Below are 13,538 nucleotides of genomic sequence, written 5' to 3' on the forward strand. Positions count from 1 at the left end.
TCTCTGCCCGCGAGTCGGGGAGGAAGGGCGCACGCGCGTCGCGAGAGCGAGGGAAAATCGGGAGAGCGCACAGTGCGCCTCTCCCCTGTCTATGCCGGCTCTCGACGCGACGGCGCGGGGTAGATGGGCACGTGTGCTCCCCACAATTTAGACAGACAAGAAAAACAAATCCATGCAGACTATACAGGGTATTGAAAGTTCAAATTTCGGACAAAGAAACGCAAGAGTCCAGGGCTGCTATAACGTAAAACTATTTCAATATGCTTTTATTCCAATATGCTGACATCAAATTTACGTAACCGCCGGCGCAAATATTGCGCGGTGACCCGCAGCGTTGCCTGAACAGCCCAACCAAATGGTCTCCTGTTTATAGGAGGTCACTCTTGTTTGCTTTAAAAACTAATAAGATTGCTTACATTGAGCACTTTTTTCTTATCTAAGTGGCTGACAAGAGGCGAGGAGCACGCTCATGTGGAGAGGGTATCGATTGGGCCGAGCCAACGCTCTGAATATAGATAACCGTATGATGAGGGAGGTGCCGGCGTCGGCGATTGGCCAGCTTTCCTTTACTAAGCTTGCGGTGGCTTGTATAAGATTGCGGCGGCGTGCAACACACAGTTAAAAATGCCGGTAAAATCGATCTTTAGCAAATAATAGCTCGCAGAGCAATGTCTTATACGTGGCAAAATGCCTCGATAGCGTTATACGGCCACCTAAAAGTTTTGTTATACACAAATAAACCGATGTTCTCCGCCAGGTGCGAGCAGCCAGTGCCGGAGTGACCGGCGGCAGCAATAGTCTATTTCTTTCGGCACGGAACCATCTCCGGCTATTCAGAAAAAAATCCAGTTTTGTTCGTCATAATAATGCATCTTTAACGCGGACACGTTCCTTTGACGCAATGAGGTTTCGCGATATTGTGACGTCGAGTGAAGAACTGTGATGTTGATGCAGTCTGAAACTTTTGACCAATAGCAGAGGGTTAATGGCGAAAATGCCTTGAATCAGAAATAATTATTTTATTCTTTCATTCGAATCATGCGTAATCACTGTGTACGCGTGATGTTAGATTGGGAGCTATCACGGTTTTCGTGACGTTGCATGACAGACAGGCCAAGTGAGTGTGGTCCAAAAAAGTTTTGCACCAATCGCAGAGGGCTGATCGCGTAATTGGAATAGAAAAGTTTGGAACAGCTTTACGTTATAGCTCCCTAGATGCGAAATGTACTCAGGAACGGAATCAAAGGTAGCAACTACACTACGCACTTGAGGAGCAACTACACTACGCACTCTTCTCGAAAGACAGACTTTGCCGAGCGAGGTGGCTCCTAATGTCTGTCGGTCTAGGCTACTCCAAAATAAGCAGTCCTCCTAACATAAACATCACATATGGCGTAGTACTGATTATTTATTGAAAGGAGGGAACCCACGACATGTGAGAGGAAGCTCTTTTGTGATAGTGCTTTCTAAAATCTCCCCAGAATGCATCATAAGAAATGAAGCAATGTTCTAAAGTCTCGGCTGACTGCACAATCTATATTATTTACTCAAGGGTACAATAATGTCACATAGTTGTGACGGGTTAAGAAATCAGCAAAACTGTGGATGATGAAACTTGCGTTTTAGTGGGCAAAACTGTGCCCTCAAAAACATGCTACACTCAAAGAACAGCGATAGCGGCGTACACATTCGGCAATCATCGAAAATCTGATCAGCGGGTCAAGCGCATCGGCTTTTTTACATAAGCCATCGAAGGTTCCACAGTAATCGCTCCTGCCCGCATGTCTTCCACAAAGTACTACACAATTCGCGTCACGCATACAGGTAACCAGACTACACAATATCGATTACAACAGACTGCGGATAGAACTATCGATAACATTCGAGAAGCTTCCCGGAAGATACATGGAGGCGCGTGCTGCGCCGAGCGATAACATTTGCTAGACGGTGAAACGCTTTCAACCGATAAATATGAGCAAACACACGTGTAAAGATCATTTTTGATGAAGCAGTTTCTACCGGCCGGTTGCCAGTGTACAGCCTAAAAAAAAATGTTTTCGCTGCTGGGGGGCGTTATACACATTCGCTTGTGAGCGACTGCAAAAATATGCCCTGTGTAAACACGCGTCCTAGCGCACTAGGTGCAACACGATGTGAGATGCGCGCCACGTAGTGTCTATATGTGCGCAATTTGCATTCAGTTGCATATTATAGCACTCAGTGGGACACCATTTCGCAGTCGCACCGATAGCGCTACAAGGCAGATAGAGAAGTTTCGAGGAAGAAAAAGAAGTTCAGGATGTATATTGGGGGGGTGGGGGGTGGAGAAGACCAGAAGGCAGGGAGGTTAACCAGAATAGCATCCGGTTGGCTACCCTACAACGGGGGAACGGGAAAGGGGACAACAAAGCTGACAGGGGGAGAGAGGAGCGAAGGAAAGAAGAAAATTAGCGGTGAGTTCGGTGACCCGTGCGGTCTTATATAAATTGCACTAATAGTCACAGATGTTCCAATAATTCCGTCGTCCTCAAAAAGCACAAACGCGCCTTCACTGCTTTATGGGCCGACGAGCGATGGGGGGTGGTGTTCCAGCAGCACCTGCACAGAAAGCGGCCGATTGTCGAGTTTTTGGAGAGCGTTGGCAAGTTCTTGTCTTTCCGGGGCATATCGTGGACAGTGTCACAACAGGTGGTCGATATTTCCTTCGGTGCCGCAGACCTTGCATGCTGCACGGTCGGCCACTCTAATTAATGTAGATTATGCATTTGTGAAGGCAACTCCTAACCAAAGGCGACAGAGAAGCGTAGCTTCACGTCGAGGAAGTCCGAGTGGAGGTCGGAGTTGCAGTGAGGGGTTTGATCGATGCAGTGGTGTGAGTCGTAGGTTTGGAGAGTTCCACTTGGTCAATGAGAGACTGCGTGCCAGGTTTCGAAGCTGCCTTGTGGCTTCTGTGCTCGAAAGCGGAATTGGAACGCTGACCTCTTCTTGATGTGCGGTGCGAGCATCGTTATCGGAGGAATCATTGCGAGTGATTCCATAATGGCCAGGTACCCAGTGAAAAACAACTCCGTGACCATTTTTGTTGGACGTGGTGTTGAGGTATCACGAGTTCGTATGTCAATCGGTTATGACATCCGCGTCGGAGAACTGACAGCGTGCACTGCAATGCCGGTTTTGAATCACAGAACACAGCCCATTTTCTAGGTCCTTCAAAATCAATGAATTCCAGAGCACGATGCAGAGCCGTTAGTTCGGCCGCCATTGAGGTAGTGACATGCGATGTTTTGAACCGGAGTGTTATTCATCGCGTTCGCATAACAACCGCACCACCAGAAGTAGGCGACGTAGTCGATCCATTGGTATAGATGTGCACGTGGTTGCTCTACTTTTCATGCAAAAGGAGGAAGCTCAGCTGTTTTAGAGCAGTAGCCGGAAGATCTGTCTTCTTCTGTAGTTCTGGAATCATTATATGAACTTGTGGACGCCACAAAAACCAGGGAGAAAACACTGGCTTGGTCGCAGGTGCGTACCATGAAGTAAACTGCGCACAATGCGCACTGACAGTAGCGCTAAATGTCGAGCAGGGCCTTGCAGCAGTGGTAAGCCAAGACATATTTTAAGGCTTTGTGCTTGAATGCTGTAAATCCTACGCAGGTTAGTCTTGCAGGTGTTGGATATTGCAGGCAGGCTGTACCGCAGGAATCCAACGAACAACGCCATGTTCAGCTGTAACATAGCGTGTATAGATACTCCCCAACTTTTTCCTGCGATAAACTTGAACAGGTAACAAAAAGCAGTCAGCCCCTATTTCACGTAATTCACGTGTGGAGTGGAAGACAGCTCTCTGTCAATTAGAACTCCCAAGAACCTGTGACTTCTGCCGTATGGTATGAGTTGTCCGTTAATAGACATCCCGTAAGCCGACATTGGCTTCCTCGTGAATGCCATCATTGTGCACTTTCCACACAAAATATCAAGTCCTCGTTGACGTAGGTAGCAAGATGTCATTGTGACTGCCTTCTGAAGCCGAGCGCGAAGCTGAAGTCATGTTACACCTGATGCCCAAATGCAGATGTCGTCCGCATAGATAGAAAGTCGTACGGTGCTTGGCAGGTTGTCAACTAATCCACTGAGAGTCAGATTGAAAAGCGTCGGGCTAAGAACTCCGCCTTGAGGGACTCCTCGTCTACCGTAGGTTTAGCTCATCATTTACCTCATTTAGCTCATCTAGCTGCTCGGGTCTTAGAGCATGCGAGCTTACCGAATGTTTTACTACTTCTTCTAGGCTGATTTCAGAGTTAGAGGTCGCCCTATACTCATTAAACTTGATACTAGTGTCATCCTGCTCTTTCATGGTATAGTTAACGACTCCGCTCCGCTCTACTTACGGCTTCATCAAATTGCAGTGATATATCCTCACCTCCTTCCTGCGACCGGGCATTTTTAGAGCATAGTTAGTATGTGAAAGTTTGTGCAACACTTTAAAAGGCCCGTCCCAGTGGACTTCAAACTTGTTCTTTCTTGAAGGCTTGAGGATCATTACCTGGTCCCCGGCATTAAACGTACGAAGCCTCGCGTTTTTGTCGTAATAGAATTTGGCGTTCTTTAGAGCTACTCCCATGTTCATTTCGACTAGTTATTGGGTTGTGCTTAGCCGTTCCAGCAGATTTAGCACGTATTCAACCACTGTTGGACTCTCCCCTTTTCCCTCCCACATATCTCTTATCATTCTTAGTCGAGAACGCAGTGTCCTCCCATACACTAGTTCTGCTGGCGAGAACCCTGTCGCTTCATGTGGAACCGTTTGCAAAGCAAACAAAGTTGCCGGCAGACAGCTCTCCCAGTCTTCCTTGTGCTCGTAACAGAGCGCATGCAAAACTCGCTTAAGCACTGAATGCCACCTCTCTACACTGTTTGTCTGAGGGTGATAGACAGAACTGTGTATTAACTTTACCCCGCACTTTTGCAAGAATGTGGAAGTCAGTGCGCTCGTGAATTCTGACCCTTGATCTGCCTGAATTTCGACTGGAAACCCAAGTCGTGGAAACACTGTCAAAAGCGCGTCTACTACTTCAGTGGAGCTGAGCTCTTTCAGAGGGATTGCATCTGGAAACTTTGTAGCCGGACACAGCATGGAAAACAAGCACCTGTAGCCCGATTTTGTTTTTGGAAGTGGCCCTACCGTGTCTATTACAAGTCGTCTGAAAGGCTCTGTTATTAGGGGCACTACCTTCAGTGGAGCTTTCCATGTCTCGCTTGGTTTACCAGAGCGCTGGCAGGCGTCGCATGATCTTACAAAGCTTTCTGCGTCTTCGAAACAGCCACGTCAGTAGTATTCCATAAGCGATTTTTCCTTTGATTTGTTTATGCCTAGGTGGCCGGACCACCCATTTCCATGACAGAGACTCAAAAGGTCCTCCCTATAGTTAGTAGGTACGACTAACTGATCTAAAATCATACCCTTTCGATCTCTGTAGTGCCGATACAACAATCCTTTTCTCTCATGTATCGTCACGTTGCGCCTAGCAATGCATTCTTTGGCTGTGTGATGTTTTTAGCTAAGCTCTAATCATTCTTCTGCTCGGCTGCCAATGACTCTCTATTCACACGTAAGAGCTGATCAAAGTTCTTTGAGGCCGGTGACAATAACGGCCCTGCCTCGCTTGCGAGTGCGTCAGCTTGCCCGTCCTGCAGGCTTGAACCTGGACACTCTAGTGATACGCTCTCATTGAGCTGGTCAGTTGGCAGGCTCTCCTTGACTGATTTTTCATCCCTCGAGCCTAGCTCGGATTCGGGTACTGATTCGGGCAATGTCGCCACTCAGGTGTAATGGTTTAGGACGCTTTAAGAATTAAATCACGGGTGGCCACACCACTTCTGACACCATGTTTGGTGCCGTTCCCGCAAGGAATACGATCGAGCCAAGTGACAGTCAACACAGAACTCAATTGCTTTATTTGTTCAACGATTTATGCGTTGTTGGAAGGAGAGGGAACACGTTTAAGATAGCTTTTGAGGGCATGTTTGTTGACTCCATCATTAGTGGGCATTCGCAGAATGGCGAGTTGAACATGGTGCGCTTCTCTTTATAAAACACGATCCAGTCTGTGCCTCTGTGGACCTCTGTGATGCCAACGTGGGTCACTGGGCATGTCCCAGTAGATTTGAGCCAATATTCAATTAACATCTTTTATGCCAGTTTCGGTAACTGTGTATGTGCAAATAGAAACCTGCCGCTCCACAATGACGAAAATGATCCCATAAGTGTCTCCGATGCAGAGAAGAATCTGACCCCCGTGACAAGGGTTCCTCAAGCGCAGCAACCCGGCGCTTTTGCAGGCGCCACTACAAATGACCCAGATATGTGCCGCTTTCAATGAACGCCTTTCACTTAAACACTTACGCGAGCTGCGCCACAAATATAGTTGTGTCGCTTCAATAAACGCCTTTCATGCAAACGCCGAAGCGAGTGGTGCCATGAATGAACTGAGGATGTGCCGTTCTTCAACGAAACTCTTCAACTCGATTCACTAAGTATGTCCCACTGAGTGCGCGGCAAGCGAGAGAGCAATTTTCAGCGCTCGCAGGCACCGTTGCGCCAGGCTAGGAGGCCACGCGCGGATTTCTCGGCAATGCCACAGGATGGCACAGCGAGTCGAGAAAAAAGTGCGAGTAGAGGGCTATTGCTTGATGACTCCTTTGTCAATGTAGGCTTCACGGTGGTGGCGATGGGCGGTACCGACTGATCTTGGCTGTGTGCGTCTGCAGGGCTTACTGAAATAATTGCCTTTTTGCCCAAAACTTCTTATAGCAATGAAATAACACTTTCGGATGCTATGCTGTGTTCTGTTCTAGATGACCAGCAAGCAATTAAGGCCTGTGAGCAGAAGAACGATTGTGCTGCACAATATTCTCAATATATAAGCACGGTGTGTCTCTTTTGGGAGACATACGGACCAAAGGTGAAGGATGTTAAGTGTTGTAAGTGTTTCTTTTTTCTCAGTGCTTCCTGCCTTGATGGTGCATATAGATGTTGCATATGAGGACACAGAGAAATGTCGATTGTCTTTGCCAACACACACAAGAAACAGTGACAATAAAGAACCATGATCTAGGATTCCGGTTTGCAATTGTTCGCAGTCATCAGCATTAAGGTGCGAAATTTGAGCCACATGGTTAAGTCAGGGATTTCATACTATGGAAGAAATAATTCAAGTAGTACTCCCGCAGTGTGAGTTCTGCAGTGCGAGCTTTCTGTACATACACCTCTATTGTATGTATAGAAAATTGGTCTGGCAATGCGAAAATGCTATTTGCAAGAGCGAATAACATTTTCGCATTGCCAGACCAATTTTGATTCAGGCTATCTTGTTATCCAACTGAATAACAATTTGGGTAAGTGGGCATGTGCCAATCCGTTTTTCGATGTATTTAATTAGCTCCCGCGACTATAAATTGTGTCTCTGGCTATGTACTCCTACGTACGTTCTGCTTTTCTAATAATCATCATTGCATATGGAGCATGTCACGTTGTGGGCTTGTGTCGTCACATGACGGAGGTGTCCTATAAACGAAAGGTGCAGCGCCTTCACCGGATATCCCGTCGTAGTGACGGCGAGCTACTACAGTGGTACAACAGAGGTCATACTCACCTTGGTAGCTTAGCTGCTAGGTTGTTGAGCCGAATCCCGTGGGTGCTTGAAATTATGAGGGCTCCTCGTAAAAAAATCAGGCCAAATATTGATACCCTAAACAATTCATTTACTGCTCGCTTGACCTAAAGCTTCAGTAGAAGCCGAATGAGTCTAGGAAATTTTTGGAAACTTGTGGCCGTGAACCCATATCTATTTTAAGTTTAGAGATAGATGGCGCTCCAGCAGCAGGCGAATATGACAAGGTTAGTTCATCTAGCTGTAATAAAATTTGGGGGAACTATGTGCTAAAGGCCTAGTTATCGTTATGAGGCATGACTCAGTAAAGAACTGTGGATTCATTCGAATCACCTGGAGTTGTTTAACGTGCATATAATTCAGGGTACACGGCCGTTTCGCCCGTGTATGGGACAATGCGAAAGCCACTAAGATACCCTTGCGAGTCTCTTAGCCATTAATTTCAATCTTTTTTCATACATGTGTACATCAGCGAACTATTACAGTACAAGCAAGTAATCCTGGTGCCGACGTTCTCAGCTAATATTGCGTATTATAGTGGGAAGTCATTTAGGGGGCCAATAATTCGGTATGTGGACGTCTGCACATCCCGGCATCTCTTTTGGAGACACTTTGTGCTGGAATAGCTCGTTATATAGTTCTGTTATTTAACAAAACTTTATGCGTCAGCACGCGACCTAGGAATTTAAAAGAGGATACCAATATTCATATTCCTATGTGTGTATATATATATATATATATATATATATATATATATATATATATATATATATATATATATATATATATATATATATATATATATATATAGATATATATATATATTCAGTGGGAGTGTGGGAGTCAGCGTAGACAAGATGGCTGACCACCGCAACAGCCAGAGTCTCGCAATCTTCTTCTTCCTGTGTCTTCTTTCATCCTTCCGTCTCGGCGCATGGTAGGCGAAGAATTGCGAGCGAAGTATGGCTTCAGCCGCGAAACGTGGACCACGCCAAAAGGCGTCATACTTGAGGATGCATTAAACTGCAGCGGTGAAATGTCTTCATTTACGTCGGTAACTTGACGTAGGACTTAATAAGGCACTGTGTAGCGAGAGAGAAGCTTCTGGGAGAGGCCAACCCGACGACATGGTGACCAAAGGAGCACTAACCGAATTCGTTTACACGGACAGTTTGGTCTCGGAAAACTCAATGGGCGCGATTGCTAAATCATCTCAATCTGTCGTAATAAAGTTTAAGACTTCACATTTTGCGACTTCTATGGGATCCGAACAGGCCGCTCTTAGCACTGCTGTCTAGTACATTAAAAAGAATCGTGTAGCAAATGGACAATATTCTGTGATTAGAAATGAGCCCTACAAAGCTCGCGAGGTTTACGACGCGGTAATTATGAAGAGCTGGCGTCCTAAATGTACGAAATTTGCCATTGCGCTTTTGAACGAGGACGGGATGTAATCTTTCAGTGGCTGCCGGGACATTGTGACATCGGTAATCATCTCGCCTATGACGCTGCCCGAGATGCCCAGGCTCGAGCATCGAGACTCTTTATACCTTTATCTAGAGTAGATGCTGCAAGAGAGCTTCGCAGTCTCGCTTGTACCATCGCGTTAAGTTATTGGCATACACGAAAGAACTCTAAATTGCGTTTATGGAGCCTTGACCCATCATTAAAATGGAAACAACCAGCAAACCTTTCACGACGTGACGCAACACTACTGCGTCGGCTGTGGGTAGGAGTAGCATTCATTGACTCACACATCGTACAGCTATCGTATTGGAATGGCGGACTTACCAATACGCGCTAAGGGCAAGTGTGAAGGGACTATCAGTCATCTTCTGTGCCACTGTTCTCGCTTTGATAACCAACGTCAGACTCTCCAGTGTGCCTTGAACAGACTGGACGATCGGCCATTCACATTAGCAAAGATCTTGGGAGCCTGGCCTCATAGCCCCTTAGCCCAGAAAGCAATTCGAGCGGTTCATCACTAACTGAAGGCAGCAGACTTGAGTGCCCGACTATAGACATCCTGCACTAATTTAGTGCACGTGAAAGTGCGATATATACTGAGGTTTACTCTCTCTCTATTTCCCTCCCCCATTGCCTCCGCACGTGTAGGGTAGCAAACTGGACTCAGTGTGGTGGACCTCCCTGCCTTTCCTTCCTCCCTTTACTCTCACCCTTTCTCTCTTTCTCGAATAATGCGGGACTGGGCATCTGATAAGAGAGTGTTGAATAGGTTACGCAAAGGAGCTATTCACTGCCTGAAAGGGTGCTGCACGGCACTTCTGTTTTACATTGGAAGTTTTCCATCAAGTGAGGCGACCGCAATCGACGCACTACTGATAAAGGGCGCCAACGGTTCGCAAATTATAGGACATGTAAACTAATATGCAAGTCCTAAAAGTTGTCCGTTGTTAATAACTCTAGACTATCATTGCTTTTCAGTGGGCCCAGGGGACTCACCATTTCAAAATCAATGGAAGAGGGAGTGCCCATTGGACGAGGTACGTTGTTCCGGCATCAGCGACACCCATGCCCATTGCGTCTGTTGTAAGTCACCTTATCTCTCCTTCTTAATGCAAATATTTTTTTTCCTGCGCTCTCTGCAAAATGCAAAACCATCAAGATAACAAGAAACGTAAGGACGGACCTTAACGAAGCTATTCTTGTAATACATACATTGTAATACTAAAGAGCTCCTTTATCATTTCTCCATTTCGGGGGCACATATTCGCGTTAAGGTTAGACAAGGTATTTAACAAAAAGAACACGTTTACAACATGTTTCAAAATATCATTTTAAGTCCTGCAGTGCTCGATCGTCAAAACGTCTGATAACCAAGCTTCGTTTCCGTTATGATTTTGTCGCACACCTTGTTTTACTTTTTTTTCCCGTTGAGCAGCTTGGCTAACGTTCGCTGGGAAACAAGGTATAGGAGGTTCTTTTAGGTGCACCTAAATTTAGACGAATTGCCGGTAGCAGACAGTACAATTCTAACGCTTGAGCTAAATTAATGGATGAGGCGGCAGTTACTTCTAGAAGAAATCAAAATACTAAGTTGTATAATTATCATTGCTGCACTAAATAACTATTTAATGAATAAACTTATGCTACATCCTGCATATCATTCTACAAAATGTAGCCAGTGCTTTTGGAAGGCATATCTACTTTGAACAAATTCTGAGGATGGTACCAGTTTTGAGGTATGCGCTGTCATGCTTGCGGAAAATACGCACCGTTGTTCCACTTACATTTTGAGAAAACGCCTATTTTACGCATTGAAGCCGAAAAGTAACGGAATACTAATGCAATTCGTCGGACCTTCGGACGAAAACCAAAATCTCGAAACTGGTGTTTTTGTAGAAGTAATGGCCGCCTGATCGTGTAATTTGGCTTAATGGTTAGAAATATTCTAGCAGCCATTAGTGATATTTAAACTTTGGTGCAGCTAAAAAGAAACACCTGATATAACTGCGCAGTGTGCACAGCGCTGAACTAATATTTCAGAAAGAAACCTAGAAAACCTAAAGGCCTAGGAAGTTTGTACCAAGCACTGTATTGTAAACTGAAATAAAGGTTTTATTGAATGAATAATTAAAATATTCACGGCATTCGAGAAGTAGTACAATAGCAATTCATCTATGGTATGTCTGTTGTTATATGCTTCTTTTCTGACTGAAGTTGTCCTACGCATTGCGACAACCAGTTCGGGCAGCTTTTTCACTGCTGTTTGCGAGGGATGATGTTCTTCGTAACCGACTCTTCGCAAGCGAGCGGCACCAAAGGCGCCATAAAATACAGGCATTATATTCTGTTTCTGTTCCGTTCGCCTGACGTCATGTTTGCGCAACCATCGACGCGAGCGTAAGCGGAGACTTCCAACATCTTGAACAACCCAGTCAAACACTGTTCTCGTTTACAAGAGTGTTCGCTTGTTTCGCTTGCCTGCCTTTACAGGCAATCCGTATTTACCCGAGTGATGGGAGGAAAGCTGCGTGCAGAGGTGGGGAAGGTCACGGTGTGGCTGAGCAACTAGAATAAAAGCAGGTGGACGGGGATACAGGGTGGCACCAGGTTCTCCAAGTTATCCGTGCCACACTGACTTCACGCTGGCGTCATTGAGGAGTCGCAGGTAGGAGGAGAGCGATGACGTTGTTTGCTTGTGAAGAATTTCTGGTTTACCCGCTGGTCGTGGATATTCTACGACCGCTGAAGAGCGCAGCGGGGCACTAAAATTAGCGCCAAAACAGGTACTCAGATAAGAGGTGGCAGAGTGACGTCGTAATGCTGCCAAGAGGGTTGCGGAACAGCAGTAACAGTGGTCCACGATTAGCGAGCTCAATGCTGAGCGCCACAAAGTGTAACCTCAGAAGTAATGTTTGAGGGCTGCTGCTAATAGACAGGTTTAGTATAGCGTACACTATACCATTGCGTACACTATAAAATAGCGGGTCATCACTGTGCATACGCAGAATGCTAAACGATCCATAGCTTATAGCGTACGCACGCTATTTCTCAGATTTAGCGTTAGCGTCTCTGCGTGGTTTGCGGAGTTTGCGTGAAACATGGCGGTGGTCCCGACTGCCCGCTTCGAATTTAATTTGGCATTGCCTTTGTAAAATGCACTTCGTTCATTGTGTGCAAACGGCGATTGTGTTAACGGCTTTCGCTTAGTCTCAGGCCGCTTCAGCTACCTTGTGGTGTTTTCAAGATCACGTCTCTTTTCGAACGAGCCGAAGCCTGACGACAGAAATGGATAGATGGCTGGAAGGTAGGAGCGTCACCTTTGAAATGGGGTGATGGCAGTTGGCACCATGCTCAGCTTTTTATTTTTATTTAACTATGTTGTAAATTATTAAAATTCGAAATTTCTTTTAAATACTTCTTCCGAAACTTTGAACCCTATGTCGCCTCTCTGCTTTTGAGCCACAATCTTCCAAACGCTTTTTACTCATTTCGACCACATATTTATTTACATGACTAAAGTTATCTCTAAACCCTATGGCCTCAGGAAGCGTGACTGTGCCCGCATCGACATCGGGATGGATACCATCACATTTTAGTATGAGATGTTCTATTGTTGCTACGGATTTACCACATACAGTACATGTGTCTTCTATTTCGTTAAATTTCTTTTTATAGCTGCGCGTTCTAACACATCCTGACCTCACTTCAAAGAGTAGGGCACTGCCTCTTGAGTTATCATAAAACGCTTCCTTTCTGATCTGCTGTTTCCAGTATCGATATAGTTGAACAATATGCTTCTTTTTCATTGAATTTATCCATTTTTTTTCCTTCCGCGTTTTTAACCTGTCGTTTAACGCTCTGTCTTTCTCCGTCCTCGTGTCTGGCATACTTACTGCTTAGCTTCCTAGTTCTTTTCCGCCATTGTGAGTCAATGCTCTTTCTGTATAAATATTTAAATACCTTAGCTGCCCCCCTGTTATCGTCCAATTTCCTCAGGCGTTTTTCATGTAGGATTTTACTCTGAGCTTCCCGTGCTTCTAACGATGCCCAGCCCATATCTCCCTGTACTACCTCGTTTGTAGTTTTCCCGTGGGCACCTAGATCTGATCTTCCAACAGCTCTCCGATTTACTTCTAGTCTCGACTGAATTTCTGCATTTTATAACAGGACCGCATTCCCGAAAGTAGGCCCCGGCACAATTATTCATTTCCAAATACCTCTCATTTGAGATGTCAGCGCCACTTATCGCCGCAGTCGGGAAATAGCCGCAACGACGGCATATGGCCTCTCAGATTCGAAAATCCCCAGCCAACTAAACTAAAAAGAACGTGCGCAGCTTAGCGTATGCTACACTATAGCGTATAGCGTACAGTATAAGTTGCATACGCTAAACTAAAAATG

General features: G+C 45.6%; 1 protein-coding gene across 1 annotated transcript in view; it reads left to right on the top strand.

Moving 5' to 3' along the window:
- Positions 1-13,538, top strand: part of LOC142559648 (uncharacterized) — a 40,466-nt gene that overhangs the window by 15,750 nt on the left and 11,178 nt on the right. The window contains exons 3-4 of the mRNA XM_075671217.1: positions 6,856-6,981; positions 10,116-10,220. Of these exons, the coding sequence (XP_075527332.1) occupies positions 6,856-6,981; positions 10,116-10,220 (231 nt within the window). The remainder of the gene's footprint in view (positions 1-6,855; positions 6,982-10,115; positions 10,221-13,538) is intronic.

Source organism: Dermacentor variabilis, chromosome 10 (genome assembly GCF_050947875.1).
Source record: "Dermacentor variabilis isolate Ectoservices chromosome 10, ASM5094787v1, whole genome shotgun sequence".
NCBI lineage: Eukaryota > Metazoa > Arthropoda > Arachnida > Ixodida > Ixodidae > Dermacentor > Dermacentor variabilis.